Below are 25,363 nucleotides of genomic sequence, written 5' to 3' on the forward strand. Positions count from 1 at the left end.
GCATTAAATCCATTAAATAAATGCTGAATGCGACATGAGGGGAATGCGACTGTGCTTCCAATGCACTTCAAAGTCCAGTGATGGAGAGAGATGTTTGAAAGTTGTTTGGAGCGGCAGTTGGCGAGGGATTGCTGGCCAAGGATGGTTTTTTATATTTCAAAGTAGTTCCTTTCCCCTGCTCGTGCTGTGCTTACCCATAAGCTCCTCCTCGCACTTCTCGAGTGTGTGTTCTGTCTCCACAGGAGCCCACAACACTGTGGCGCAGAGGAACTCCTCCTCCCGTCCATATGCCGCCTCGGCACGTCTCTCTCAAACACAGTCAAGGAGAAAGCTGAGAGGAAAGTGACTGGGCTGATTGTAGATGCGGAAATGTGCATCCGCGCTGTCCCACAGCCTTCTGTTTGGCTGTTTCAGGTGTGAAAGTTTGTGTTTGTTTTGCGAGCATTACCATGTCCGCCCACCTCACTCTCTACCAGCAGTATTAACAACCTAATGGCCATTATTTTGTTGGGTTACAGCGAATGTTATGTTCACCAAACACAATGTGAAAGCTTTTCTCTTGTGAACATAGTGTGATACATAATACTTTTTAAAAATACACACAGTAAAGCACGAATATGTGTCCCCTAGCAACCAAACGGGATGGAATGTATAACAACAATGCTGTTTTTTCTTCATTTCCTTGTCCTCTACACGGATCATCAACTGCAAGCTGAGTGTGACCAGCATTTTGAGTTTTCAAAAGTCTGGCCTGCCTTTGACATCAATGACCCCATCTTTTGAAAATGACTTTACAAATAATTGATTACATTTTGAGTGGAAAATCTGCCACCTGTTGTTGTTGTGTAGAGAGCCAAAGTGAAACCACAGCTTCAAAATCCAGCTGTGGAACGGAACGGTTCACGTCCTGTGTCTGAATGAGGATGATGGGATAGGATATTTTTTCAAACACAAATGAAAAATACACCAATGAAACATTATTTGTTCAGACAGAGCAATGAAGTCATGCTAGCATCATCCAATCATGTTCATTCGGTTGCTCACTGCGGACATCATAACCTGCCACTTCCTCGCAGTTACAGATCACGCTCATGCGTTGTGACGGTGGATGAACAAATATCCTCCCATGCAGTGAAAGAAAGGACCAGAGACTGAGCTTTGTGATTGAGATAAGCCTCTAACTCGTCGTGCATTCCATGGTGTGATAATGCATTAATGCCTTTGCCGTCAGGTCGGACACAAAGCATGAAACATAAATGAGCAGTTGGGCGTGAACCACAGGCAGGTACGCCAGCAGACACACTTCCAACATAACAGACTAACGTGCGGTTGTGTTTCATTTACCTGCGATCTGATCAAGAGGGGGAGAGAGGAAGGCAGGTTTTTTTAAGGAAGAAGTGTTTTTTCAAAATAAGTAATCCTCTTGACATTTTGTGCAGCAGTTGCTTATTCTCCCCTCATCAAAGAGCTGTGTACTCTTTCCAAATTATCTTGTATGCATATGTTGAGCTCTCCCACTGGTAGTTTAGTCCACACAAATTAGGACTCAAGGTCGGTATATGGTTGGCTGTGTAAGGTGGAAGAAAGAATGCTGCACTGGCCCGCAGCACTGCCACTGCTGCTGGCTGATGCACAATAAGAGCTCACACGATGAATAAACTTTTCCTTGCCTAAGCCTCCTCGCTCATCCTCCAGCGGCTGAGATGACAGGGTCAAAGGTTCTGTCATGGTTCAGGGATCCTGCAGAACCTGGACATTTTTATTTTGCTGAGTTGAAGTCAAAGGTTGAGAAGAGAGCTCCAGCATTCTGCTAACTCGGTGGGCATGTTTACTATTGGAATGCAGGATGTCGCGATCCCCCTTGTCAGAAAGGTGAAGCTACTGAATCGCTCATCCACATTTTTCGCTGCGGTGTTGGACAGTGTGCACAGAGACGCTGCTTTCTGAAACAAGTGAAATGTTTTCTTTGCTCTACTGAGATACTTCATGGCTTCCTGAATGTATGATATGGAGACCCTTTAAAGTCTTGACATCCTCTACCTTGGAAGTAACTGAAGTGCGAACATGGTCGGTATGTGTGAGAAATATACAAAGAAAAGTACGAAATTGGTGTGTGGCTGGTTAAGCAGTAGTAGGAGTACCACTACACGGAAAATGGACATGGCCTCTCTGAAAATGATTCCCAGCCGTTACATTGCTGGGGGAGACAACAACGCACGTATTTCTTGCGAAGTCTCAGGGGGCACTTTTCTCAGCGACAAAGAGCCCATTTTGAAATTCACAGGGGGTGAGAGGAGCACAGTCGAGCGCTATAGTGTTTGAACCGCTAAAGTGATGGGGGGAAACTGTTCGGTATCCCAGGAGGGACAGCACAGAGTAAACAATTGCATGCATACAATATAATAAGCAAACAGTAGAATGCATTCACATGTATATTTCAGAATGCATGGCAACTCGGTCTTTCTTGTACCCATTTGCAAGCAGGACTTTAGTGGGACTGATAGGTATTTCCTACTTCCCCTGAGTTAAACGGTAGTTGGTATGAATTTACATTGCTCATGGCAACATTATGTCTTTGCTGCAACATGAGGAAGTATTGAACTAGCCTCAAGATTTGACCGTGGGCCATCAGAGGAACATGTGGTTCATTACAGCTTCATCACCAGAGTGCAGAGACGCTGAGAGGAGTCACACATGGAAACGCACTACAAATGATCATAAATTTGAGCCCTGGCACAGAAGAAGTGCGTTCGAAAAAGGTCCCGCACATTGTAATAAATCGCTTTCTAAAATCTTCAGCGTAATTTATTTTTTTGAGTTTATTAATAGCCGTTGTAGCAGAACAGTTTTTTGTCTTGTAAGTTTCACCCCGACTGTTCGAGCTACTTTCTCCCCGAGGGATTTTTGAGAAAATACATTTGCGGGCCTCTGTTGTTTGCAAGTGATTCTTACCGGGGTACTTGAGAGTGAACATCGTCAATGGAAAGTGCCTCTAAATTCTTTTTTCGTAACTACTCTACTTGTATCAGAAGGTCATAAAAGCACAGTCTGGCTTCCTCACCGAGACACTTGTGTGCTGTGACACTGCTCAAAGGAAAGTCCACTTGGGTCTTTTTCACCCGCTGTGACAGTCAAAAGACCAACTATCCCCATTCACAGTTTGCTTTTTACTCCATTTTTTTTAGACCTGTCAACCACAAGGGGAAAAAAAGAAAGGAACAAACTATACACATCCTTGATTTTTCTGCTCTTCAGATCTGTGATTAATGGCACAAGCTTGTCTGTCATTTGTCAAGTTTTCATGATTTTTTCATTTCTCCCCCCCCCCTGCCCCAATGTGTAGGTTCATCCCAAAAGCACGGTGCCCCTCACTGGTGTCTGCAGAATATCGCACAAGAATCAGTTGACAGCTCCGATGAGGAGTTCTTTGACGCCAGAGGTTAGTATCACCTTTTATTTCCCATTTTGTGGTAATTTTCACCTGTAATTTTTGTGAATCTTTCACAAACAGTACTAAAGCATTTTTGCACCTAAGCCAAAGGAATGGATAAAACTATATGCTGGGAGTTCTCTACCACTCTGGAGAGAAAGGATGCCATGTGTGGTTCTAATATAAGACTAGATTTTTTCCCTGAAACTATTGTTTCAGAATGGAGAGAATACCAGCGTGATTTTACAGAATGAGTTAAGCCTTAAAAAGTTCCATTAGTCCAGTTTATCCTGCAGGAGTTTCTGAATGATACTTCATTACCGCAGAAAATGAACGAGGGAGAAAATCCGTCAAACAGCCGACAATAACCTCTGTCTCAGACGATGAGCTCAGAAAGACTGAAGTGTGAAAAATGTCGACTGTAAGAGAAATTGATTATTCGAAAGGAATGAGTGTGAGAGAGCAATCGACTCACAACAGCAGCTCTGCTCACAGTCAGCTGACCAGTGGCCAATGGGAAAATGAGCTGTCTACCACGGACATCCAACCATCACAGACATTTTGTTAAGCAGCCAAATGCTTTCAGGTTGTCAGGTGGCTCTGGTAAAACAAAGCTTACAGTACAGTCACTGGATTTGAACTGCAATTTTCTCATCCTACCAGTGTTATCTTGCATGGTGCACAGTGGGAGCACTCACTCAGCGGACATAGTGTTCACTGTCAGTGAGCATATTTGTTTTGCTTTTCCTCTTCCTAATACGTGAGTGTGCTGTGAAAACCAACTGGTCTTTTAAAAAAATATATATTTTGTAATGGTATTGCTCCAAAATGATGTCAAAATGCATATTTTCACAATGCACAATGCGCCGGCTGTGGTGGCTGGCCCTGCATGAATACATGCTGAAGATGATGCTCACTGGCAACAGATCAGATGCCGTCTGCAACATGCTCCTCTCCATTTCCACTTATGTCCTCGGAGGAAATTTTAAGTACTGTAGTATAAAATCACATGTTTTGTTTTTGAAAGTTTGACAAATACGTTTTTCCATTATTTTCTTCCTTCCCTAATCTGTCCTTTCCTTCTTTCTTTATTTTATATTTCCCTTCACTCCCTTTTTCTTGCATATTCTTTTTCCTCGGAAAGTCACGTTCACTGCGCACACTCCTAGAAACCATAAAGCATTTATCCTTATCGCAGGTGTCACAGAGCAGAGCTGTGCCTTTCCTGAAATGCATTTTATGAGACCGGTGTCAAGGTGCCTATCTGCTTTGAGAAATCACAATGCATAAGATAACATGCCCATGTGTGGACACATGTCATCGACCTTGTGCTATCTGCACCACCACATTCAACTGTGAAATATCTTCACTGTGTGTGAAGAGAAAGAGAAACAGAGATGTCCCTGATCTCTTTTAAATAAAAGTCATGGGCAGAGACTCCTCAACAGTGCAAAGACCAAGAAATAACCTTGATGTTTGTTGATTGTGTTATTTTTCATGTTAATTAGTTCAACAATAAGAACCTCTAAAGCTCACAAATTATCATATTATATATAGTGTAATTGATTCATTTCAATCAATTTGATTCAATCTGTAAGTGTAAGTGTAAGTGTTAATACGACACACTTGTGTTAATAATATGGCAGGCCATCCAGGAAGTCAGTGTGCCCAGCCAGGAAATTGTCAATAGAAAAAAAATAGTGGTCTTTCTGCTAACCTGAGCTAACTGGCTGCTGGTTGTAGCTTCATATTTGCCAGTGGCCTGAATATGTCTACTGCACTCTCAGCAAGATAATGAACAAGCAAATTTCCTATTATGGTGAAGAATCATTTAAAGTGGCAGTCCTAAGATTTCTGTCCTGTTGGATTCGGGGACACTTTTAGTTACTGGTTGTAACTGCAAATATGGTTTAATACAATAGGTCACCGAATTGCAGGGGCAGAGAAACCAAAGATTGCTTTAATAGAGGAGGACTTTTTATCCATTATTCTGGGAGCGACCGTGATTTGAATTAATGCTGCACAAGGCACGAGTGGTGCAAACGGCACGGCGTGGTGAAAAGAGTCGGTTACCTCACTGAGCAGTTGGAGGAGTGGAGCCCGACGTCTGCAGCTTTTCTCCGCACAGGAGCAGCCTACAGGGCAGGAGTGGCCTACAAATTGATGTGGCCTGAAAAAGCATTCATAAATACTAAAGAAGCAACTCAGACGTATGAAAACAAAAACGAACATATCCAGTTTTCTGTCTTTATGCTAAGCCTGCTGGCTGCTGACTTTAGCTTCTTGTTTAATAGACAGGTATGATAGCGGCATCAATATTTATCTCTTGCTCCTGGAGAGTGTATAAGCAAATCTGGTTGTAGCCTCATATATGACAAACACACATAAACCCCACCAACAGATCTACTTTGTGAGGAGAGTTATATCTTTTTTGCAACCTTTGAAAGTGCAGTATAAAAATGTTAAGGGCTAAATCCCCCAATGAAATGTGGAAATCAACTAATCAAATGTGTACTTCTTGGTTTGCTGCAGCCCCAATCAGCGTGATGTTACTGTACTTCAGTAGTGACTTTGGAGCAGCGTCAATAATTTGACATTGCTAAAGTTTGCACATCCGTCTGCAATGAGGTTGGAATGATCCTGTCCTCGTCCACAGCGGGGGGACCAGGATTTGAAATCCTGATGCTGGTGATGAAGCTACCACTCAGTTTTTTGTTCCCATTTCTAATTTCAGGCCATTCCCCTCCCCAATTGCCTCATTATTGGCTGGCTTGTTCTTCTGGGGCCAAACATATCACATCTCATTTTACCATCCCTCACTGATGCATAAGATGTGAAGGCAGGTCGGCGGTTTGAAAAGATGAAATACAACAAAGCAAACATATTTATTTTATTTCTTTGAAAGAAGCATAAATCAAGAAAAAAGAGGGTTTTCTTTTGAAGGCAGCCTTTTCCTTGTGGTTAGTGTGTGACTTTATTGTCTGAGCTCAGGGGAAAAGTAGAGCTGTGTCCTGCAGAAAAGGCAACAGAGCAAGTTATTCCAAACATAAACACATGCTCAGCGTGAATGAAGCCTTCCTTAAAAGGAAAACCAGAACAAGGTCATAAAAGGTCGTTGAAATTATGGCCCAGTACAGTCACTTGTTACAGTAACTGAAGGACTGATAGTCTTAATCTTAGATGCATATAACTGGTGTGGTAGTTTTTATTTCTACCATGTTCACTGTATACATATTTTTTTATTATCCTTTTTTTTAAAGCCAAAAAGAAATTTCAGCTGTTTATAGAAAAGTTGAGAGAAACAGAAAGTGAGAGTGATTCATGGGGCGTTTGTAATATTATAGGCCTACCACTCAAACCATCGCAATAAGCTTGGGGGCAATTTTACTTATGCAGTTGTGATGAATGCGTTCATTCACACTGTGTTACCCGGTGGACCCAGAAAACCATGGGAATGTATGAAGGCTGTCAGGCATGTGCTCCATTTACTGCTAAAAAGAGGAGCCGCAGCTGTTATTGCTACCGATATCACTGTGTGTGTGTGTGTGTGTGTGTGTGTTGTTTTCTTTCTTTAAACAACATCTCTTGCTAATATAAACCATCTCTGTATAGATTAGTTGCAAGTATGATCCATGTAATATCCTGTTAGGCGCTTTTTGAAAATGAGATGATGCAGCACGAGGGACTCGGCCTGCACACTATAAATTTGAGATTGTAATTTCAGTGTTTTCACAGGTCTAAATTATGATCCTGTTGACGTCACTTTTGAGACACTTGTGCGCACTTGACCAGAATGAGTGTGCAGCTGCTGCATGCTGATCAAAGAGCAATACATGTCCATGAAAAAAAACAAAACTATAATAACAGGCCACAAGTATTAGGCATTTCTTGCAGTTTTTCCTCTGCAATCCATCTGATTAGATTTCAAATGGAACAATGACCACGTGGTTTAAGAGATGACTCTCATCATCGATGGTGTTCACAACCACAGTGGGTCACTCACATAGGGCTAGTGACCCACACACTTCTAGTTGCACAGTGATCCTAAAGAAGCAAAAAGTTATTCTGTGGCCACAGTGGAGTTATTCTTCTGACTGTTACCTGGCCTAAACCATATCTGGTCATTTGCTCACATCCTGAAGATCAGACCTCGGGCAAAAATGCCAGATGTGAAATTGGGTGCAGCAAAGGTCTGACAGAGCCTCATAAGGAAAAATGTCAAGTTGGTCAAACACTTTAGTTTAGACCTTTCAGGTTTTAGTCGATGATTGTTCAGGGTTGCACCTAAATATCAAATACCTTGGCTTTATTTAAGAATGTGTTCAATTTTCTAAACTACTGTGTTTTCCTTATTTAGATGATCATAGCTGCGTCCGCTACAAAATGAATTACAAAATTGACACAAGCAGATGCAGAAGAGCTTTCCTTAAATAAAATGCACTTTAAACTTGTGATCTAAATAGGAAACGGAAAAAAATATGTTAGAGATGAGGGTTTTCAGCTAATTCAACACCAACAAGCCGTCCTGGCAAAGTTTCTTGGATTCTGAGGGGATAGGCAAATTTCAATGTGCGCTCATCCTCTGAAAACGTCTGTGCATTGCAACAACTCTCTGCTTGTGCTTGCGAACACAACCCTTTCATGAGCCACATCTTAATCACGGTTTGAACACTAGTTCAGGTAGCCAGGGTTTGTCATCCGCGACTTCCTTTGTTGACGCCGAGTTAAATCATAGTAGGTTTAAACTCCTTTCATAGCACAGGCCTCTAGTGTGGAGCTGAAACAAAGCTGTTGGCTGGATGGTTTGATGCTGTCGTCTCTCGGCCCCTCAGACATATCCACAGCTGCCTCTAGCTTATAGTCTCACACATGTGGATGCACGCACGCACACACACACACACACACACACACACACACACACACACACACACACACACACACACACACACACACACACACACACACAGATTACTGGGTCTTTGCAGTTTGTTGTTGACATTTACTTGCCAATAGCAGCATGTCAGATTTAAGGGGGGGGGGGGGGGGGAAGCTCAATGGGATTGAAAACACGAGGTATTTGTTTAACACGATGAAACACTGCTTGGGTCGAGGATAATAGTGTCAGTTTCACTATTATCCGAGATGCGAACATTTACCCTTCTGCAGCCTTGTGTGTTTACTGTATATTTGAAAGAAGAGCTTCATAGAATGACATTTCTTTCAAATGTAACCCTCATAATAGCATAATTCTGGTGTTGCGTTCTTTTTTCTCCGTGGTCTTTTAGGCCCACAGAGTCAGAGTCATCTTCTTTGCGGTATCATCACGTGAACATATATATTTATATGTGGTCACGTGTTTCCAGTGTGTTTCAAGGTTTCAGTTTTTGGCAGCAGCAGGGGGGATTGATGCAGAATTTCTCTCACTTCCTCTTTTTTACTCCACATAAAGAATCAGATGAATTCCACTGGATCTCCACTTGCCTGTAGTAATAAAAATGAAAAATGATCTCCCTCTACCTCACAGCATACTGTTGGTGTCACACACACACACACACACACACACATACACACATACCCTCACCCTCTTAGTGCTTTTAAAATTGAACAAGTTTATCACATCTGAAATGTGCCTTCCGGCTGCTCAAGCGGATGCCAACACGATTGTCACGATGTTTATTGATGTGAGCTGTTGACAAATTTGCCGCGTGTAAATCTTGTTTCGTTATTTGATGAGTTTAAATAATGAGGTGAATTGACAGATTGAGCCTGAAAGGAAAGTCAAGGTGTTTGTAAGAAAGTAGGACATCGGGTTGTTATGAGGCCATTAGATTCTTATGTCGCTATTGCACTCAGCCATGTTTGTGACTGGAAACTGTGTGATGACATGCAATCCAAAATGTTGTTAATAAATGTATTTTTCCACCAAACAACGTACATTGAATATTACCACACCCACCTTCATGGAATGATTTAGCATTTTTTTGAAATATTAGTAGATAGATATGAGTAACGCTCTCATATCCAATTTCCCCCGCGTAGCCTACCTACCTCACAGACTCGTCCTTTAATTGCCATTTACGTCTATGATGGAATTTTTCATAGTGCATCAGAGTTGACTGTTAACGGGCCTGAAAAAAAGCTGCATGTGGCGTTTTGGTAATTTCACCGCAGCAAACTACTGCATGAGGATGAGATCAAGAAATTGAGAAGTGCAAAAAGAAATTGGAGTGCCGGAGGTCGTCCGAGGCCATTTCCTCATCGTTTAACAATCACGGCATCTATTCCTCTCTCCTCCACTCTGACACTTATTCAGTGTGAGCTGACAGGATGAAAGATGTTTCCAAATCGCCTCTCTCTCCCTCAGGACTGTCCGCTGCAGGCAAAGCTCACACCTCTGTTTCTCTCTTTGCCTGTTGTTCAAATCTGATTTTTGCCATTTTCCCATGTATTCCGCTTAAATCTCTTTCTTATTTGTGCATCTGTTTGTGCAGTTGTTTGTGTTGCACCTTAGTCCTGTGAATTGCTATCTTTTTGTGAAGGTGTTTTTTTGAAAAATTCCGCTCGAACACATTTTGCTTGTCAGAGGAGCTTGTGTTTTGGCTGCGAGCGTCTCAGTACGCCGCTTTTTCAGGGCTTGTTGGAAAGCCTGCTTTGCATTCTCATCCTGTCCAGCCACAGGCTTTGCTCACATCCTGCAACGCTTTTGTTCGCGTCCAGTGTGCGCCTCGGTGTGTGTCTCCTACACGCTGCTCTGTATTTTCTCTCTGTTTGTCTTTGTCTGTTTGACTCTGCAAGTGTGTGTATCATGTCCCCGCATTGCGTTCAGATTAGCAGTGTCTGACTGGAAGGAAGAGAGGGCGCCAATGGAGGAGGGAGTCAGAGCAGATATTCAAAGACAAAACTGTGACCAATAGACTGGTCTGCTGTGTGATCCAAATGGACGGGCCCTGTGGAGTCTCTCACAGAGCTGCCAGGCAGGAACGTGTGAGAGGGGAGAGACGTCTATCAGGTAGAGGGGTTTCTTCCTGCATGACTCATGCTGTCTCCGACTGACTTGGATGACAGTGTGTGACGGGTTGACAACCGTTTGGGTCATGCTGAACCACACTTAGCCTAGTCTCTTTGCTCGACTCCCGAAATACAACAGAGCTTGTCATTTACTATGACAGCGTGATAGTGTTTTTATCATTTATCAGGCAGTTCTTGCCCACACAGGTGTTTCTTACTTTCTTTTTCTGTGTTCAACTGTTAAGCCCCCCCCCCCCCCCCATCATCCAATCATCGTCATAATCACAGTCTAGTTTCTTTTATCCATGACCCTCCCCGGTGTGTTTAGTGTTGTTACCATGACAATGGAAGTACCACTGGTGCGCTCCAACGGCTTCATATGTTTCCATTAGTCTACAGTTGATGGCCAGTAAATTTGGCACCATAAAAAGACTGCTAGCTGATGTCACCATGGACAAAAACACTGCAGGTTCCGCGAGATAAAAAAAAACAAGAACCCCCCCCCACCTCACACAGTCTATGTATGCAAGAAAACAAAATGTAAACACGACTGTGTTTGTTTGCAGGAAAACTCCACGGGTGTCTTTGAACGGTCTCTTTGCATTCAGCACATGATACACCCTCAGAATTTTTATCAGCTAATAATCAAGCAGCTGCCAGTGAGGCTGAAGGTCTAATAATGCTTCTCACAGAGGACGGTGGACCAGTAGTAACGGATAAATATCCGGTAAACTTCATAACCATGTTACAACCGCTGACTTTGATTGTATTTGTGTGTGTTTAATCTTTCAGCCAGGCCAATTTTTTCTTTCATATTGGAGAGTTTCCAGGTGTTGGCCGAGGTGCAGCAACAGTTTGTCTGTTTTACAAGTCACCTGAAACACAGGTGTTTACCAGGCTGTGTTGTTTGCCATATAATTGGCTGTCCTGTGGTATTTCGTTGTTTTGTTTATTTGCCGCACATTAGGCTGTGTATTGAAATAAGCAGCACGTACTGTTTGGCAAGCCAAAATGTAAATGGAGCGGAGACCAGGCCCAGCTGACACAAACTAGAACTTTGTGAGTCATGTTGTTTATCTTTGATCATTCTGAGCTTGAAGAACACACAGTTCCAATATTACTTTCTTTCTCTCTCCCTCCATCTCTCTCTCTCTCTCTCTCTCTCTCTCTCTCTCTCTCTCTCTGTGTATGTCAGCAGATGTTATGGAGGGGAAGAGCGCCATCCTGCTGGGTATGAGTCAGTGGAACTCGAATGACCTGGTGGAGCAGATCGAAACACTGGGACACATGGAGGACCAGTCACATGGTACATTTTGCACACAAACACACACACACACGACACAAGAATTGTGTATTTTCCTTTTCCACACATCCATAGTGAAGGTTCAAATTGTCTGAAATGATGGTGAGAATTATCCACCAAATGATGACGGTGGTGGGTGGCGGACTAAATGGCCGGTGGATTCTTTTTAAAGCTATATTAAGAAGAAGCAAGAAAATATTTGCAAACCTCAAACTGCATTCACAACCACAATAACCTTCAAAAAATGTTTACTACCACAGTATGTTATATTTGAAAGGCCTATCACATAGACATTTATTCTGTTTATTTGAGGCACAATTTTACAGCAATATTTCTTGCAAAGTTAACTGGGAAAGTAGTGCCATGCTAAAATTGACTTGGTATGTGTTCCTTTATGTATTTGTTTGGCCAGTAAAGACCATATAGTTTCATAAAGGGGTGATGGGTCAATGAGAGCTGTTGCACTAAATAATACAGTAAATGTGTGGACAGAAAGAATGATTTTGGTTTTATGAGCCCATTTTAATATCAAAAAGGTGATTAAAAACTGTAATAAAATAGACCATGTGGTCGGTCAAGAGCATGATTTAATGTGGAAAAGATTGGATGACCCTTGCTTGCAAAGGGTGAACATCTCTTATTGATGCTGTGCATGAATAAACAGAAGCACAAAGTGAAACACAACGGATAGCTGACTTCATTTTGCAGATATCCAGTGTGTTTCAAGCTCAGTGCTTCTTGTCCTTTGATGCCTGAGGAAAAGCACTGAGTTTGAAACATCAGCGTATCTTTGTTCGGCTCTTTTTGCGCCTCCGTTTATTTATGCGCATGTAAAGCATCGGTTGAAATAAAATTCCCACTTCGCAACAAAGAGCTTCCAATTTTTTTTTGCACTTTCATTTAAGTCTACCATCAATTTTCAAACAAAACCTGACAAGAGTACAAATGGATGGAGAACAGATACATTTAGATGCTCAGCTCTTTTCTCTTTTTGCTTGTCCCGTTTGCTTGTCTTCAGTAAATGAGACACTGAGGAAGTAAATATGGGAACATTTTCTTCCCTTTTTCAATGGACAGAATTCCTTTTAATTTTCCCGATCCCTCTTCTTTTCATATTTTTGGTTTAGTTCTAGGTCTTCCCTTTCTCTTTGCTGTCACATCAAGGTCCCGGGGATTAACGTGGCAACTGCTGTTCTTTATTTTTGCCTCATTGCCAGATTGGACAACCTTTTGTGAAGCTCAATTTGAGAATAAGCTTCTCAATGTCCAAATGTGTTTAATTTGTGTGCTGCAGATAGAATGATTCAGAACAATTAAACAAGCCGAGCAGCAGAAATATATGAGAAATAATGTAAATTTTTTCTCTTACATGAAATTTCCCTTGGTTTGGGAGTTCAACTATTCTATTAAAAAAACGTTGATCTGCATATACACTGAATTATAATCTGCTTATTGTGTCTGAAAAAATACTGTGCTGTTAAATCTCTAGGTGATATGTAATTCAGTTACAGTGGTCGGGACTGAATCAAACTAAATGAGCTTTCTCACAGGGAGAATTCAATCGGAGAATCGTGTGATGTAGGTGGTGTTTTTACGTGTATCAACATGCCCTATACCTGAGTGAAGCTCTATAAAGGTTGATGTTAGGTTTTCAATATCAAGTTTTCTGCCCCCCCCCCCCTGCAAATTGGACAAAACAGCAGCGTAGCTTTAAACTGGATGGCAGCCATAAAGAAACACAGCAAATTTTAACACATAAAATCACTGGTGAATACATTTTTTAATTACCCACTGTGCCTCACTGCTCCTCTGACCGTCATGTGCTGACAGCATGGCGCTCATTTTTGGGTTTTTTCCTCCTGATAAATGGACCAGCTCTCGTTGAGAAGGTCAGCTATGAGGTTTGACAAAGCTGAGTGGAGGCTTTTAATCACTGCAGTTCAGTGGGAGTGGGGGCCGGTCATGCAGAGATGAAAGAAGTCGCCCCTGCAGGGGCTGCTGTGCCAAGTCGTGTGGTGGTAACTGAAGACTAACCCCCCCCCAAAGGACATACACACACACACGCATGCACAAAGACACACAGTGGAGTGCAGTGCTTCACTGCAGCAGTATATATTATCATATATAATATTAACGATATCAGTGTCTTCATTTGTTTAAGGATATATATTTTCTTCTAGGTATACTTACAGCGATAGTTTGATGCTTTATCGGTATGGCACCATAGTTTTGAATTCATTCCACAATCACTGTGAATCCTTCTGCACCAAATGTGACTTAATCTGCAGCTGAAAATAGTCCCCCAAAATGCACTGATCACTCTTATTTATTCTTATTTGCAAAAAAACGACATATCCCAGCTGTCTTAGGCAATGATTCTGCCTTTTAAATGTCTTCAGTAGGAATGAATGGGATTTGGTCTGAGTGCTTCAGTCAGGGTGGACCAACAGACGGTGTTTTGGTCTTTTTATGGGCTTGGTTGACAGTACAATCGGTTATGTAGAATTAGATTTAATCTCCCTTATCACACACCTGAGAAAGAGACACTGCCTGGACTCTCATCTCACCCTTTCATCAGTGTTTCGCTGACAGGCCCACATGGACCAGTATAATGTCTTGCTCTCGGTTGAACCGTGACATTTACTGTGTCAGATAAGGGAGAGAGATACTTACTGATCTTAACTAATACAAGGACCTGTAGGTAAAAATATCAAATATCAGCAAGCAAGTCAAATCGTGTGGCTATCTACCAATTTTTTGGTCTTCTTCGTGCTTTATTTCCATTTCGCAATTTCCTGCACAGTGTTTTATTGCGCAGCTGTCCTGGTAGTTGCAAGTATTTTTGTTCTTCTGAGGCTGCACCGATCGGCGCAGGGATGTACCCGACGGACCGAGGGACGAGAGAGGAAACGTTGTGGGATCCTTGGGAGGGTGAAGCGTGCACTGTGCAGGACTCAGTCCTCAGATCTATGAGCTGTTGCATTATTCAGAGTTCGGTGAAGCTCGGCTCAGTACACAGAACCCTGAACACTTAACGTGTGCCCTAATTCAACGCTCCGCTTCTTGGACTCTACACAGATCACATGCCAAGTGTGATTCTATTCTCATTTCGAGTCTGAAGTGAATACAGCGAAGACATATTATTATTTATTAAGTTGATGTGACAACAAACAGTTGCTCATTTATTTTGTTGATTCCTGGCCACCTGATGAAATTCCAATATTCACTCAGAATAGTTCAGTGTTTGTTCAATAAAACTGAATGTGCCCCCAGTACCAACGATGCCAAATCTGATATATATATATGTATGTATATGTATATATATGTGAGGCTGTGTCTCATACAGCAGGTACCCTTCATTTCATTTACACTTACACTACATGAACCTGTTATCCGACCGTTAATTCAACTCCATGAGATCTTGTTCCACTGAGATGCACATAAAAGACATGTTTGGTTCATCCAGTACACTTTAAACCTCAGACAGCGACTGAGCTTTTTTAAAAAGTATTGGTTATTACCTCCTCACTCTCACCCGCTCTGTCTCTCATGCTTGAGGAACTAAGTCAAATGTACCCAAAATAGAAACTCCTCATCGTAGTGCCGCATATAAATGTGCTACGCCCGTTGAGGTACTGCATTGTTATTGTTTGTTTACTTCCTACAATTCAAATCAGATTAGTGATGGAGGTGCAGATATACTAGTAAGCTTAAGTTGAATTTGAACAGAATCACATTTTGAACCCACTGTATTGCACCGGTGTGATTCTAATTCATCACAGTATCATGGTCAGTATCTGTGAATATATGACTACAGAAACGCAGAAGACGTGTTTTTTGTTTGTTTGCTCATTATTAATGGTTTTTATGCTTGTACTAGAAAGTAATGGCAGGGATGTGAAAGAAAACGAAGGGGGGGGGGGGGTGCAATTAATTGTTTTATGACAATAGTTCATGAATTGTCGCCATTATATAGTTTGTTTATGGGAGAACCCTGACAACAGACAGAGTGGGTGCTGACTACATCTGGGTGTGTCACTACGTGGGGTCACTCCATCGTATAGAAAAATACTGATTATAGCTGCTTTAAAAATCCAGTAGCATTCAGGTATGAGCACAAGATATGACGAAACAGCCCCCCTACAAATGTGGCTAAATTGTCTGCTTGGTTACTGTTGCAGGTATGCTGTGGGCTCTAACTGTCATATGGAACATCTGTTAAATGATTAACGAATAACCATGGCAACTACAGCTGCCCATTGGTTTAACCACCTCATTATAAAAAAAGGTGAGAGGATGACTGGATCAGATTTGGGTGTTGGATAGGTCAGAACAACGATTGCAGCTGAAACATTTGATCATTAGGAAACCTTACTGAAAAAGGTGCAGCTGGACCAGCTCAGCTGTGATATCCACAGCCTGTTGATCTCCTCAAAGGCCTGTCGAGGTTTATAACCCCTCTCCCTCTGCTCTTCATTATTCCTTCATTCCCTCTTTAGGTCTTCTCAGCTTCTCTAACCATCCATTTTCCCCTGGCCTCTCTGCTCCTCCGCTCCCTTCCCATCATCTCATCATGTTGCTGCTCTATCTTCCTTTACTTTCATTACTCCACTTGCCACAGGTGACTGTAGAAACTTTCTCCACCAATGCAGATGATTTACAGTGATGGGAACTTCAATGGCAGAGGACAAAGCCTGCAGCACAACTACCCCTTTTTTTTCACCGTCTTGTGATCTAACATCAGCCACTGCTCTCCATCTGCGCAATATGCAAACACTCTTTCTCCCCCCCCACCTCATTCACTGAGTGATGCTCTATAATGTAGTCAAACCTGAAATAGACGTGTTACATAACTGATCTTTTTAAAAATTACTGATAAACACGAAAACCCCAACTTGGCTGCTTCCACGGTGTGTGCTGCCATGCTGGGATAACATTAGTTGAAGTGTCAGTGGAAAGACACAGTTGGGTGGAGATGACTAAGAGATAGACCCAGCCAAATAACCAAACACAGCCCATTTATTTCCCCCTGTCAACATTATATATGATGGGAGTATAATTCCTCACAAAGTGACCTGGAGAAAAACATAGTGAAAGATATTCCATTTTCTGTGCAGCACCACATCTCTCTCCTCTGCGTGCACCCTGTAGCGCTATTCAGGAGCACATGCAGAGAGAGAGAGGAACAGAAAACACAAATTCAAGGTCTGAGATTCATCTGTTCTCTGCTCTCCGCCGCCTCCTGGTCAAGTCTTTTTCAACGCGCGATGCAAACACAGGCATAATCTCCCTCTTACTTGAATTTCCTATGTGATAGATGATTTTGTCTGTCTCCTGAAAACAAAACAGCCTAGAGAGCCTGACAAGCTGGAAAGACAAATAGCCGCATAATTCTAATAAGAGATTGCAAACCACAATAGAAGAGGGAGAGGTGAGATAATTGTAACAAGCGTCTGGCTTTGAAGACTCAGCTCTCCGGCTCTGGAGGCTTGCTCTGCCTCCTCTTTTATTTTAACAGCCGTTTGGGGGATGGTGGTGGTGGTGGTGGTGGGGTGGGTTGGTGGCGAGGCCAATCCTGCGGTGTGTCATGCCACTCAGCCCCCCATAGATTTTATTCTTCCGATGTTTAACACTTTCCTTGACCCTTTAGTAATGTTGATGGAGTGTTGTTGTCAGTGTGTATGTGCTGCGGGTGTGTCAGGCAGCTCCTGTGGTCACACAGTCGGTCTTTGACTCAAGGGCAGAAATTGGTCAATACCACTTAAAGTCCTCAACTTATCACACCTATCACGTACTTACCTGAAGGTTTGTTGTTTATTTAATTTGTGCAATGAAATATGTTTCTTCATATTGCGAACATACCACTGCTTTGTGCCCATTAAAGACACCTATTGAATATCTTCCCCTCCAGGATGATGGATCAGGCCTGTTTCTCTTCCTGAGGTTTTCCCACTCCCCTTCACATTTAAGGTTTTTTTTTATATGGAACAAGGTTTTAATTATATAACCGGTCATGTTTCTAACAAACAGTAAACCCTCCAGATAAATGCGTAGTCTTGGACTGTACTAATAAACTTGAATTGACCTTGAATGTTCGCTCCCTCTTCTACAGAGCTGCTACCAAATAATTGAGTTCACGCAATGCTCTCTCTTTTTCTTTAAAAAATCCCAGCTGTAAATTAGAAGTTTCTCAATACGACTTTTTTTTTCTTCCACCTGCTACTGTATCCAACCTTGTTTGCACTTCTTCAGACACTTATGTTTCCTCTTTGCATTCTTACATTTTTGCCTTTGAGCATGAAATAACTGGATTTGGATATGAACTTCAACTGTTGATACCTTTTTACGTGATACAATGTAGCCTGCCCCCGTGTGTGTGTGTGTGTGTGCAGCCACAGCATATAGCGAGCAGCTGGGATTGTTAAGGACATATGGTGTGTGCATGTGTCTGAATATACATGTCTTTGAGTCTTTTATGTGCTGCTTAGCCTTATGGATTGTGTGTGTGCACGTGTGGTTGTGTGCGTGTGTGGTTGTGTTCGATGGGGTGGGGGTCAGCAGGTTTGTCATGCAGAGGAGCTGGTGGCGTCTCCTGGGGTGTTTTTGCAGTGGGGCAACATGACAGACCCTGATCTCGGCAGCAGCGAGCAGATGGCTGAGCGTGTTAGCGTGCCTGTACTGTGCCAGGGGTCAGAGGGGGCTGTTCACCCGGTCGGGAGATATATTCCTCCAAATGAGCACCGTAACCTGTTACTACACAACACAGCACACACCACTGAGTCACTGTTGATTCACAACAAAGCTATACCTCACTTTCCTATATAATTGTCCATGCAAGCATCTAACATTTGCACTGGGGAGCCTTCTCGAAATAAAGACAAGTTGCGCATATGACGCTCTTACATCAATCTGTTCGTACAAACGGTTCTTGCATGAGGCACAATATTCTCCACCAAGGAGGTTCTGTGTTTGGCCCAGTTTGTCTGTTAGCATGAGTACTCAAAAATGATGGACTGATTTGCTTGAAGATTTTCTTAAAGGTTGGTCTCGGCCATCGTAAGTGGTCTGAAAGGAATGTTTTGAAGGTGAAACAACCTGTAGGTGGGGGATGGCTTAGCCTTGGCGGAGGTCTGTGTCCTTTGAGTGCTTTTGTTTTCAAATGGATTAAGTTCCTATGTGTAGTATGAAAGGGGTCATGCATACTCATGAACTGAGAGAAACCTCTACTCCGCAGTTCCCATTAGCTCTATGTGTTCCGTTTAGCCTCTTACAGCTCAGTGTTTGAATGAATACAGCTTTACTGTAATGGTTCACTCTTGCCTTTCAAAAAAAAGCAATCGTAAGAGCAGCCGGCAGTTGCCTTTTGTGAAAAAGCTCTGATAAACTGAACTAGCTGGTAAACATGATGGAGAATTCAGCAGCAAACTAACCAGAGGTTTCTCAGGGGAGACACAAAAACAGAGCTGAAGGAGGCATTTATCAGGTGGGCAGAGACCCCTCAGGACCAGAGCTGGTCTTTGCAATAATCCTATAAGCCTGCTCAGTGTTATTACAGCCATTGATTTCTTTATAATGAAAAACTGTTACAGTATATTGATTATCGTCCCACATCTGTGTTAATAATAATTTCCCCAGAAATGAAATCAGAGGCTTTGTTCTGCATCTTAGATCTCTTCTTATGTTCCTTTAAACTCTAGCATGTCTTCTTGAATTAAGATAAAGGTTCAGAGGTAAAAACAAGTAGCAAAAGGGAAGCCAACGCTGCAGTGTTCTGTGCATGTCTTGTCAGGAACGCAGATAAATCACAGCGGTGCTGTGGCGCTCTAATGAGTTTATTCACACTCCGCCAGGCAGGAAACTTTGAGGGCATTTTGCCATTTTTGTACTCCCTGTGAAGAGTCTGGAAACCAATCTTACTGATGATGAATGCAGGCTAAGAACGTGGTTGAAACCTGCGGAGAAGAAGATTCAGAGAGAAAGAAAGAGAGATAAACAGAGAACAAAAACTCGGCATGCTGAACACAAAAAAGAGAAAGAGAGAGTTTTATGAGATAATGACACTTGTCACACTGACAGAATAACACACAAGAGGGATCCAAACATGGATCAATAGATCAATATTTCATCCTTTCTCATTCAGCTCTGGTCGACTTGCCTGTAGAGCCTTTTCATCTTCACAGCCCTTTTTCCGCGAGTCAGTCTGCGCTTCCTCTCTCTCGTTGATAAGTTCAGAAACATCTCCGGGCTTTAAGCCACTGGATATAGCAATTGTGCTGCTGAACTGCTGTATATCATTGTCAACTTTCCACTGGGAGCCTTCTGGGTTAGGTCCATTGTTTTGGAGAGGACGAGCACAGGGAGAGAGTTTTTAAAGACCACTAAGCTTCATGAAGCACGTATTGACTGGTAGAACTCAGATCTCTGAGAGGAAGGACAAGATATGAAAACAGAAAAGCAGATTGATTGATTGTCGGGATCCCCCCACAAGAGCGCAAAATCTGCCGCCACAGGAAGATTAAGAAATCTGTCAGGGAGCCGGTTCACTGAGCTGCACTAACAGAAAGATGATTTTGTCAGTTTGCCCCAATATCAGAAAAATATCTCACATATCTTAACTGTGTAGCTGCACCACTTGCACATTCATACCGTCCATCTTTTTATCTATTTGTTTCCTTATTTTTTTCCACTGCCTCAGTTGATTCTATTTATTAATCTTCATCCTATTGATTATACACTCTAGTCGCTTCACGTGGCTTTGCGAGATGCTCTGCTGTTTTCATTGTTTTTATTCAATAACAATTAAGACCTTTTGTACTGAACCTGCGAGCATCCCAGCATATGTGCCACTCTCACAAATCATAATGAGGTGAGAGAAGGGCTGCTTTTTCCTCTGATTGTCTTTCCTACAATCTGTTGAACGCAGCAATTTGCTGCATATTTCCCGTCAGTACAATCTCTAAAACAAGGCTAAAGGCTATCCGTGAGGCCTTCTTAAATAAAATCTTTAAATTAAACAACCACTTTCTTGTCCAACAGGCAGAGTGTTTTTGCTCTCTGTCAAATCACACAATGCTTCTCTCTGAAATACTTTAGAAGGTGTTCGGAGGAACTTTTCTGCCCCATCTCCCTCCTTGAGAAATAGAAAACCTCTCTCCATTGATTTCCTCGTTACTTTGTGACCAAAATAGTGCAGTGTTCCGAGTCCCCTGTGTGTTCCGAGCTGCTCTAGACAAGCCGGCAGTCGGAGGCAGGCCGACGGCTGGGAACAGAATAGACGGCATAGACAGTGCATGAGTCTGAGTGAGCATCCCTTGATAGTCGGTCCCAGACGAGGAGACAAAATAAACAAGGGGCGAGTGATCAAAGCCAGAAGCCATGCCTTGAGCCAGGAGAGAGAAAACAGAGAGACAGGAAAGAGCTGAGGAAGACGATTGCACAGGGTACAGAGGCTTCCGGAGAGGGTAATGAGTTTGGCCAGGTTCCCATGATATCCTGCACGACACAGAGAGAGGTAGCGACGCCTCTAGTTGTTACAGTTTGGATAACGATGTCCCCATCCCTCCATCCTTTGTCTCTAGAAAACAGAGTCTATCCTTTTTTACCACATCAGAGAAGCCAAGATCCAATTACATGTGGTGACTTCAGATGCTGCAGCAGAGAAACAACCCTGCTCCTGCTGTTCACTGTCAGTATTGAATTCTGAATCGCATTGTGATGCCATTTAAACACAAGGGTACATACTGTGGACCTATCACCCAATTAGAAGAGAGATGAAGAGGCATTCAAAATATTGACCATATTCACAGATCTATCAACCATATATTCATGCTTTCGTTAACTGTGCGTCTGGGTGACGTGGCTCCCGCAGTTAACCTTTCTTTCTCCTTTTTTCAATTTTTTACTCTTCCCCCTGTCTTTCCTTCCTGCTTCCCCTTTCTTCTACTCTTTCCTCTTTACTGTAGGTCTCTACCAAATGGGTGGTCCACGCTGTGCCCCTCAGAGCAGCATTGAAGGACTGGAGGATATAGAGGTAGGATCATTATGAAGAGCCAGTATATTCAATATATTCACCAGCAGCCAGGAACAAGAAGAAGTACATGATTATTTGTATTGCAATGCAGCCCCACTTCTTTCACAAAATGTTGCCTCTATTCCTTCTCTCCCCTTGAGTCTCTCCTTTCAAGAGTTTCTCTTTCAACTCAAATTGAACCCTTTTGCAGAGGAAATGTAAGACCCACGTGCTGCTGCTTGTGGTGCATGGGGGAAACATCCTGGACACAGCAGGCGGAGACCCCAGCACAAAGAATGGCGATGTGGCCACTCTGGCCTCAGTGCTGGAGAAGGTGACACGGGTGCATTTCCAGGCCGCTGCAGAACACGTGATGATCAAGCTTGTGCCATGTCCGGCCGTGTGCGCTGAAGCCTTCTCCATGGTGTCCAAGTGAGTGCCACATCCAAAACCAGGGAGTCTCATTGGCCCCACTCACACTTGTCAATTGTCTACACTTGTGTCATATCTCGCTTACATCTTGATGTGCTCTAATACACTTTCATATATATTCAGCCACAAAACACCTGTCTGACAAGGGCTCACTGACTAGTCTGATGAGTATGAAAATGATATGGATCATATGCTACGTCCTTCGTAGTCACCGGAACCAGGATAATTTGTGTAAACATGTTAGAGACAGTGTTCCCCACCAGCATCACCAAAACACAAAGAGAAGTGATATCTTCTGAAAGACCGATGTTCATCTCTCCTTTATAATTCCAGGGATTTGAACGGTCTTTATAGATGGTTTATTCTGAAATTCTTAGTTTGGCCCGACACTTTACTTTAAAACCCTAGTCAGACCTGTCTTGGGTGATCCAATCACAAGTCATCATGCACAGTGAATGCACTTAAGATGCACTGAGGACGCATTTGAGAGGTGGTCAGGGACACGTGGCCACATTCTTTTAGCAGTTGCATCCTTTCCGCCGTCTCGCCACTGTTGAAATGATTTTTTTTTTTACACTCTCAGTGTTTCCCACACATTTGATCGGTTCTCTCTCTCACACACACACAAACACAAAGATATTGACAAGTGAACCACCTGTAATAGTCTGACTGGCCAGAAGCAACATAATTTGGTCTTTGCAAACAGAAAAGACGTTCCTGTGTATTTGAGCTGGTAAATGAGATTCGATCGCAAGTGGTCACTCGAGACGCATTTTAAAGCCAGACGTGAACTGACATACTCAGAGCTGTCCACTTGTGATTGAGTCACTCCAGACGGAAGTCAATGCCAGGTCTGAACAGAACATTTGACACTTAACCCACCGTATCCATATAGCTTAATGATGGGGGGGGGGGGGGGGGGGGGGGGGGGGTGCATAAACAACCGAGCCTGTCACATCTTGAATAAAATAATGTGAATATACCTTTAACATCTACCATCAAGAAATGGGAGGATGAGATGGCAGTGATTAATGTAGTTAGCTTATCATTAGCGAAGATGTTTCCGAGGTACTGAGGATAGGAAAATGATGATGAGTTTTTGACTGAACTTCTTCATCAAAATGAATATATTGCATACAAGCATTTTGAGCAGCTGGTGACAATATCTTCTTTGCAAGTCCAGGTGTTTCATTGGTACCATATGATTTATCATGTTTTTAGCCTAAAAGAATGTAAGTAAGTGCTTCGATGCTGCTATTACTTTGCAAACTGGGGCGGCTGAGGCTCAGGAGGTAGAGAGGTGTCCTTGGGCAAGACACTTAACCCTAAATTGCCCCTGACGGCTGTGCCTGCAGTGTATGAATGATGCGTCGTGGAAAAAACGCTGTACGAATGTGTGTGTGTGAACTGTAAAGAACTTTGGGTGGTCAATAAGACTGTAAAAGTGCTGTAGAAATACCATCCAGTTATCATTATATTAAACTTTACACCCACGGATCATGAGTAAAAATAAATTCAATTCTACTATGTATTTTGTTCCTCCAACCTTGCTCTTAGTCTTCTTCTTTTTCTTCTTTGGGTTTAATGGAGGATTAGTCACCATGTTACGCATGTTTAGCACAAAGGTATGAGCCATAATTATCGCGGCACCCCTTCTTTATTACAACACTTGGGATTGAAATCACTGTCATTGCCTTCTTCTCGAAGCGTTGACAGTGAGAAAGATGGATGTCTAAGACCCTGTTCCACTAACTGATGAAGTAACATTCAGGACATTGGGAACAGTCAAGACATTGAGAGCTTCCAGAGATTGATGTATTTACACCTGTTAACCTCTGCAGCGTTAAGCCACAGATACGTTAGGTTGGAAGTCTTTCTCTGATCATTGAGTGAGCTCTGAAAGAAGACTATACTCTGCCCGGAGACCAATTCCTCCCCTACAAACCGCCGCATGAACATTACATCTAGGTTAAATCCACAATACCAAAGGCTTAGCACATAAAGGAGGAGGCGGAGGTGGTGGTGGAGGGAGCTGTGTTGGCAAACTGTGATGAAATAAACCTGTAGTGAGAGAAATAGTGAGAAGTGGGAGGTTGTGGTAGTTCTGCGGTGAACATGCATACATTTTTTACTAGTCAGCTGATGATTGACCGAGTGGTTGTGAATCACGAGGTGTGTTGAGCAAAATATATTTTAGCCTGTCCTCACTGATCTTCACTTCAATAAATATTTTGTATTTTAACTCACTCAACATTGTGACTATTTTCATAGAAAGCCCAAATGACCAGGAGCAAGGAACAGTCTGCATGGTACTAAACTATTGAAGGGGGCATTTCCTCAATTTGCCCATTGTGAATGCATGTCTGTGGGAATTGGCATAGAAGCATAAATGCCTGGTTGGCTAACGGGACGAAGGTTAATTGAGAAAATATATTGATCAAAGACCCGAAAGAGACAATGCAATGTTAATTAGTCTGCCGGTGACATTTTCAGCCTTTGCAAGCATGTGGCCATGTGGAATGTATTGAACTCCTAACGTTTTAAACGCTGCTGTTTTTTATTGTGAATGCCTTCCCATTAAGGTCTGGCGATGGCTCCTTAGTGGGCACATGAATGGCTTCCGCTGCAAGGAGTGTGTGCAATGATCTGATTGTCTAATTAGCCACTGTTCTTATTCAGGTTTCATTTGTGAAATCAATTTCAGAGAGAGTGGAAGTTAATTGCAGATATCGTGGTGGTAACCCAGTTATGGGCAGCAGTCAGTTTACAAGACTTCCCCTATGGCAAATTATATGGTATTATTGCAATTATAACACAAAGATATTACTTGTTGCAGTCAGTCACTGTAAAGTAATGACGTCCTCGGCTGGAGGAAGTTTTTGAGATACAGGAGGTAAATACATGTCTGTGTACCTATGTTTGCCCCTTTTTTTTGTCTTGTCTGCTGTCTGTGCAGTGAGCTGCTCAAGCGTAACTAATGATTCAATTTCACATTTAATGTCACAGACGTCCCAGTGGTCACCAGCTTTATCTTTGACAGCGTCACTTAGTTGTCACTGTGCTCCAATTATATGCTGAGGATGTTTCTGTTTGAATAGTCACCCATCACCGTAGCTTAGAAAATGTGTTTGGCAGCTTGACGTCTGTTCGGCTTTCGCCGAATCCACAATTTTTTTTTTAA

General features: G+C 42.6%; 1 protein-coding gene across 6 annotated transcripts in view; it reads left to right on the forward strand.

Moving 5' to 3' along the window:
• The window catches only part of pitpnm3 (PITPNM family member 3), a 67,208-nt gene that overhangs the window by 13,161 nt on the left and 28,684 nt on the right, over positions 1-25,363 (forward strand). For 3 of the 6 annotated variants that reach the window (XM_035623493.2, XM_035623492.2, XM_035623497.2), the window contains exons 2-5: positions 3,344-3,439; positions 11,634-11,744; positions 21,704-21,771; positions 21,962-22,182. In XM_035623493.2, the coding sequence (XP_035479386.1) occupies positions 3,344-3,439; positions 11,634-11,744; positions 21,704-21,771; positions 21,962-22,182 (496 nt within the window). The remainder of the gene's footprint in view (positions 1-3,343; positions 3,440-11,633; positions 11,745-21,703; positions 21,772-21,961; positions 22,183-25,363) is intronic. The other 3 variants (XM_035623494.2, XM_035623496.2, XM_035623495.2) reach the window with 2 other exon arrangements.

The sequence above is a fragment of the Scophthalmus maximus genome, chromosome 11 (genome assembly GCF_022379125.1).
Source record: "Scophthalmus maximus strain ysfricsl-2021 chromosome 11, ASM2237912v1, whole genome shotgun sequence".
Lineage (NCBI taxonomy): Eukaryota > Metazoa > Chordata > Actinopteri > Pleuronectiformes > Scophthalmidae > Scophthalmus > Scophthalmus maximus.